General features: G+C 42.5%; 1 protein-coding gene across 1 annotated transcript; it reads left to right on the top strand.

Annotated features, from left to right (window-relative positions):
• Window positions 1-466: 466 nt before the first annotated feature.
• Window positions 467-1,920, top strand: LOC123095640 (GDSL esterase/lipase EXL3). Its single transcript, XM_044517181.1, has one exon. It carries the CDS (start codon window positions 515-517, stop codon window positions 1,691-1,693), a length of 1,179 nt encoding a protein of 392 aa, XP_044373116.1. The 5' UTR covers window positions 467-514; the 3' UTR covers window positions 1,694-1,920.
• Window positions 1,921-7,359: the final 5,439 nt, after the last annotated feature.

Here is a 7,359-nt window from a genome sequence, read left to right as displayed (position 1 = left end):
CATTTTGTAAGTTAAATATTTGATTAAAATTTGGCACAGAATATAATGAGGACCAATAAACCAGGACAGAGGTACTCTCTTCATTTCATAATGTAGTGCGCCTGCGCTTCCCGAGATCCAAATTTGATTGTAAATTTAACAAACGACTGCGGTAGGAGCAAAAATTTGTACCTCTGATTTCATATCAAAAATACGAATTCAATGCTATGATTTTTGCTCCCGTCGCAATCAGTCTTGTTGATTAAATTTACGGTCTAATTTGAATCTTGATAAGCGCAAGCATACTATATTATGAAATGGAGGGAGTAGTACTCCTCTACTCTACGTGCTGCACCACAGCACCGATAGACCGGTACTATGTGTTGGCATCTACTCAGACCACGTGATCCTTGCCAGTCTGCATGCGCCGAAAGCCATGCATAAATCCTCCCCTCTCCAACACACACCACTCCACTCCACTCCACTCCCCTACCACTCTCCACTCTCCACTCTAGTGCAGTCTAGTTATTTACCAATGGCAATGGGCGTGGAGCGTGCAACAAGAAGGATGCAGGGCAGGAACTCCATGTCGGCCTTGCTGGTGTCGTTACTGCTGCTGGCGGCGGCGGCCGTTGTTTCCAGCCGAGCCACATACACGGGCAGCAGCAGCACCGCCGGTGCAACTGTGACGGCGACGGCGGCGCCGAAGAAGCGTGCTGGGAAGAAGCAGCAGGTGCCGGCGCTGGTGGTGTTCGGCGACTCGATCGTGGATCCGGGCAACAACAACGCCATCAGCACCATCGTCAAGGCCAACTTCGCGCCCTACGGCCACGACTTCGGCGCCGACCACCGCCCCACCGGCCGCTTCTGCAACGGCAGGATCCCCACCGACTTCATCGCCTCCAGGCTCGGCCTCAAGCAGCTCCTCCCGGCCTACCTGGCCCCGAACCTGTCGCGGCACGACCTGCTCACCGGCGTCAGCTTCGCGTCGGGCGGCACGGGGTACGACCCGCTCACGGCGCAGCTCGCCTCCGTCATCTCCATGACGGACCAGCTCCGCATGTTCGACGAGTACAAGGCCAAGGTCCGCGCCGCGGGCGGCGACGCCGCGCTCTCGGAGATCCTCGCCAGGGGCGTGTTCGCGGTGTGCGCCGGCAGCGACGACGTGGCCAACACCTACTTCACCATGCGCGCGCGGAGCTCCTACTCGCACGCCTCCTACGCGTCGCTCATCGTCGCCCACGCCACCGCCTTCCTCGACGGCCTGCTGGCCGCGGGCGCCCGCCGCGTCGCCGTCATCTCCATGCCGCCCATCGGCTGCGTGCCCTCCCAGCGCACGCTCTCGGGCGGCATGGGCCGCGGGTGCTCCCCCGGCCACAACGAGATCGCGGAGCTGGTGAACGCCGGGATGGGCACCGCCGTCGAGTCCCTCAAGGCGAAGCACCCGGGGGCGAGGGTGATGCTGATGGACATCTACGGGTACCTGGTGGACATGATGGTGCGGCCGGACGCGTACGGGTTCAGGGAGTCCACGCTGGGCTGCTGCGGCACGGGCATGATGGAGGTGGCCGTGCTCTGCAACGGCGTCACGTCGGCGGTGTGCGGGGACGTGGAGGAGTACCTGTTCTGGGACAGCTACCACCCCACCGAGAAGGCCTACAGGATCCTCGTCGACTTCGTCTACGACAACTACCTCAAGGACCTCATCGCCTAGCTAGCTATATATCCTTGCTGTGCTGTAACCCCTGCCTTGCATTCTCTGGGTTTTTCATTTCCATTCATTGCGTATGTGCTGTGCTCGTAGCACCTTGTGACAGTAATTGTCAATTATGTTGATCTTTAAGAGGTCATTATCGGCTTGAGATCGGACAGTCAGCTTTAAAGCATGTGGACCTGCCTGCAATAACATGATCCTTTGGAGGGTTTTCCGCAATGTTTTCACGAGCTTTCTTTGCCACCGTTCAATCTCACATCCAATGTTTCGGGTGCTCCTGTAGCATGGGAGCATGTTGTGAGTCATGGGGGCACCTGATATTTTCCATCATTAACCAGTGGGAGTTGAGAATCCCAAGGACTTATGTCTCCCGCGATGGCCAAGCGCCGAGCTCCCCTGCCTCCTTCAACCTTGCTCCTGCCTTCGAAACTGCTCTACGGACGACAAAAGCGTAGACAATGTGAAGACGATTAAGAATCCGGCGGCCGTCACTCTTCCGTATACATGCGTGCGCGGCTGGATTTCACTGTCGTCCATGAATCATCTGCTCTTGTGTCGTCCGTATAGCACTGCTGGCCTGCCTTTGGTGACCTCCCTCAGCAAACTTGTTGGCCATCTTCCTGGCAGAACTGGATCCTGTAACATTAAAAAGAAAAATTAGGAAAACTACAATACCCTAACTTTTCTTCTTTCCATCCATATGATTAAGACTAAAATGATTTAAATTAATTTATAAATTGCAAAATTAATGTGTATATTTATAATCATTACATAAAAACAAATTGATGGTGAAATAAAATTAATTAAAAATTATTTATATCTACGATAAATATTAATAGTAAATAATCTGCTAAACGTCTCTAACATTCCTTCTTCATTTTACACTAGAATTGTCCTATAGCACCGTGACTTTGCTTCTCTAAGTTAGAGGATCCGGCTCCCTTCCTGGCATAGTAGCAAGGCCAAAGATTCCCGAGTTGGGGACTCCGCTTCTAACATGGTCGGCAAGAGCACTAGGAGCCTGTCACGTTTTACATCTGAGGCCCTATGCGCGAATTGGAAGGACTAGTTTGTAATTTTGAATTCTTTAGAGGTCTTTCTAGGATTCTGTTGTAATCCTGTATCATCATATAAATAAGTTGGTGATCCTCCATAACATACTTCTCTCAATATGCAAACATTGTCACCTCAATATGTAATCATCCATGGAAAAAAAATGCTCACCTCAATGCACACTTTACAACTACTCCATCCATTTCTAAATATAAGTCTTTTTAGATATTTCAATACGAACAACATACGGATGTATATAGACATAGTTTAGAGTGTGCATTCACTCATTTTGCTCGTTATGTAGTCTATGCTGGAATATCTAAAAAGACTTATATTTAGGAACAGAGCGAGTATATAACAAACCGTATGTATTTTTACTTTAAATTTTTGTATTATTAATCTCAATATTTAGGTTTCGTATAATCAATCTCACTGGAATCACTCTAGAACATTCATGAAACAATGCAATGTCTATCTTTTATTAATTAAGTAAAAAAAACTTGTAACTTTACTCATACTTGTAACACTTTCATGTACAATGCTTTGGATCCAAGATCCAAAAAAATCAACTAAAAAATCTAGAAACCCACAATGTAAACTAAATCACTTGGAGATATCTTCTCTGTGGTATCATTCTTTGCAAGAAAAAAGTACATTTCAGACTTCAGTAGACATACTACTATTGGACCCGAGCAGCGAGATGCCACTCGTTCACCTGCATGAACTTGATTACCAAAAAAAAAAATTGAAAGCCCCCTTGAGTTGCCCATCCAAATTAGCTGGAAAGTCATGATCGATGAACGGACCAGGGCCAGAGATAAATGCAGTCCGTTGAACCACAAGATCTTCACCACAACTCCGACACTCTAAAATATCAAACCAACAAAAAACAATAGGGCACAATACATAAACTCATTGATCCGGATAGACAGATCTACGAGGATACAAACACCTTTGTTTCCATGGCATCATTACGGTGGAGACAAAGAATTTATTCGCAAAAGCATAGTACAAAGATGCTAACAAAAAAACTCTTAGATCTGAGATCCCCTCACCTTTGAGCGTCAAAATGGCTGCCAAGGTGAGGACACTAACAAAATCTCCAGTCGGCACCTCCATCTCTCTAAAACCCTATGTAACTACCCGCCACCCCACTTAATTAAGTCAGCTTATGAGTCCTCTGTGGAATGTGAACCCTCATAGTTGTTCCCAAAAAAAAGTTTCCTCCATGAAAAGATGGATGCACTTCCAATTGGAAGTATACTTTCTATGGCCCATACATATGTCAGGCTTTATTGGTGCATACAAATTTCGTATGGCCCATACAAATGTACCATTGGAGCTATATCTCACCTATTGTGAGATGGTACTCCGTCTCACCGAAGACGTTTCAGAAGCTTATGTACGGTTTTCTTTCTTTCTTTTTTCTGTGTTTCTTCCTCGGTTTTCTTTGTTCTTACTTTTATTATATTTTCCTTTTTTCTTTTCACTCTATTTTTCTTAACACGTGTCTACTTTTTAAGACATATTATACACTTTTATTTTTCTTATACAACAAGAACATTTTTCATATCCACATTGAACATTTTCCAAATAAACAATGTATATTTTCACATACATGTTTTGAACATTCTTTTCAATACATTTTGAAATACATGTTCAACATTTTTTAATGGCATGAAACATTTCTTCACTACTGAATACTTTTTACATTGTATAAATATTTCTTTAAATGTTACCAATATTATTTTTAAATGTATGCATTTTTTCTTTGTATGAAACATCTTTTATATATTATGTGAACATTTTTTTTACATTTTAGAAAGATTTAAAAAAAATTCAGGTATCATTTATGAAATGCTTGAACATTTCGTAAAGGTCACCAACTTTTTTAAAAGTTACAAGGACAAATATTTTGCACAAAGTTAACATATTTGCAAATACTTTATTAACATTTTTAAAAAAATGTTTAATTAATTTTTAAAGTATATGTATTAAGAATATTTCAAAAAAATATGAAAAGAAAACCAGCAAAATAAATAAATGAAGGAAAGCAATGCAGTAGTTCCTTGATGCGAGTAGATACCTGGTTTGCTTAAAGCGAGGCATAGCCACGCAAGACCTCCCAACAAGCGCTTCTGCTGCCAAATCAACGCATAACGCTCACATCGCGCGAGGGTGGACCAGCCCTTTCGCTTGCTCGCTCACTGCCCACGCGTGCATTCGCTCGCTTTTGTTCTGTTTTGCTTTGCTATAAAGAAGAGAAATGGTTATCGATTTTCAAATCAAAAAATCACATATTTGAAAAGGATTTCTGAATTTTTCATGAATTTGAAAAGGATTACAAATATAAAAAAATCATGAATCTGAAAAATCATCGAATTGCAAAAATTCATGAGTTTGAAATATGTTCACAAATTTGAAAGACAATTGTGAAATATTAAGAAAGTTCATGAATTTAAAACAAGTTTGTGATTTTAAAAAGTTCAAATATTACGATCACTAAAACAAAACAAATGAAAAACAAAAAAAAACCAGGAATGAAAACAAAATAGAAAAATGACCATAAGCTTATAGAAGCTTGCCAAAACCTTCTGGAAGAAACAGATCAAAGCCCAGCTAGAAAAATGAAAAAAGAAGAAAAAAAACTAAAACAATGATAAGAAAAATAGAAAACCGACCGACAAAACCAAAATAAAATCTAGAGAAACCAGCCAAAATAATCTGAGGGAACCTTGTTCAAATTCGGTATGAAGAGCTAAAAAGGGACCTCTAGGGTCTTGGCTTTTCTTCCCGTGGAAATAACGTTGGTCAAAACCAAATGAGGACTGACAATCTATGGAACAAAAAAATGTGTACACACAAACTAGAACGTGGCTGATTTCCCCGTGACTTGCAACATGGTAACATGCACGCAACAACACCAAACGTGCCAAGCTCTTCTGCTGAAAGCAAGAGACACATTACACTTAAACATTTCAACAGCATCATTCAACTTGCAGATAACACCATGCCTGTACATAGAACCACCGGTCAAAGCACCAATTCTCATAACACCATGCATGTACTCCCAATGTGTGTCACTAGGTAGACGTGTTTCAGGTAATGGGTTACTATGATTTACAGGTCGCTACTTCTACTCCCTTTACTCTACCGTTTCCTCTCAGGTACAGTTGCAGGCATGTTTCAGGAAATGGTACTGCTATTACCACAATTCATGAGTCCTAATCCTATTATCTTTTTCTACTGTTTCCTCTCTGCGTTCAACCACTTCTAGCGCTTGATCTTTCGCTTCTTGGGGTCCTTGGGTTTCGGGAGAAGCTCGGGCTCCTTGAAGAGATAGTCCTTGAGGCGTATCACTGGCCGATCCTTAAGGCTGGTCACAATGGGCAAGAACATAAGCTAGTAACTTACACATTTCCTTAGACTATGTTACTATCTCCATAGTGGGTAGGAACATCTATGTAGTGTCATGCAACGATGTATTTATTAGGTTATAGACTCATTGTTTCTTGGAGTGTGTGATGTTCCGGTAACTTAGCTAGTTACCACAAACATCTCTCTTTTCATTAAATATGTGCCACATAAGCAAAGTTGTATTGAAGTGTGTGATGTTACTCCTAAGTTCCTCCCCATTGTGACCAGCCTAATGCGCTCCATCTCTAGGGGTATCATCTCAAGTTTCTCCATATTTTTATTGATTTTCTCCAGTAAACTCGAGCCATTGGATGGTGGGCCTGATGCTTGAGCTTCATTTGGACAAAGCTGCATAGATCAAACAAAATTTGACATCCGTGTCCATAAATGTTGCAATGAAATTGAAGTCCATAGATGAATATGAATAGTCAACCATATATGATTTGCACGTCACACGCACAAAGAAAATGAACTCATGGGGACATGGCTCACACAACATGTAACTTTGAGAATATCATGTGGGCAACACAAGCTTTACACAGATGACACTATAAAATGTAAAATATAACTTTGATGTTTTATTAAATACTTAAATAATTACATCCAAGTAAATTTTGACTCCAAACACCAAAGTGATGACCAAGCATTTATGGAGGTTTTCAAATTTATATTTGGGTCATTTTAAGTAGGAAACATTTATTCATTAATGAATATCTTTCAAATTTGTTAGCAGAGAAAACCAGCTATTCACATTACATGCATGCAATGTACATAGTTTTGAACATAATGAAATGGGCATATATTGGTTACACGAAAATGTACATAGCTAATTGTGTGCACATGTTGCTTCAAGCACCGCGTAAAATACATATGGACGTACACATCTAAAAAATACATTGAGATATGGGTCTAGCAAAACTGACACTAGTGCAGAACCGGGCAATAGCACCGGTTCGTAAGGCCCTTTAGTGCCGGTTCCATAACCGGCACTAAAGTGTGGGCACTAAAGCCCCCCCCCCCTTTAGTACCGGTTCAGCACGAACCGGTGCTAAAGGGAAACCACGTGGCACGAGCCAGCTCCAGGGGCCTGGAGCCCTTTAGTACCGGTTGGTAAGACCAACCGGTACTATAAGGTTTGGGGGGGGGTTAGTTTTATGATTTCTTTTTCATTTAATTTTATGTTTCTATTTTAATTC

The sequence above is a fragment of the Triticum aestivum genome, chromosome 1B (genome assembly GCF_018294505.1).
Source record: "Triticum aestivum cultivar Chinese Spring chromosome 1B, IWGSC CS RefSeq v2.1, whole genome shotgun sequence".
NCBI classification, from domain to species: Eukaryota; Viridiplantae; Streptophyta; class Magnoliopsida; order Poales; family Poaceae; genus Triticum; species Triticum aestivum.
This window is presented reverse-complemented; position numbering and strand designations above follow the sequence as displayed.

What these genes read in the sequence shown, in the direction of transcription:
- LOC123095640 (XM_044517181.1), top strand. Translation starts at nt 515, where the DNA reads ATGGCAATGGGCGTGGAGCGTGCAACAAGAAGGATGCAGGGCAGGAAC.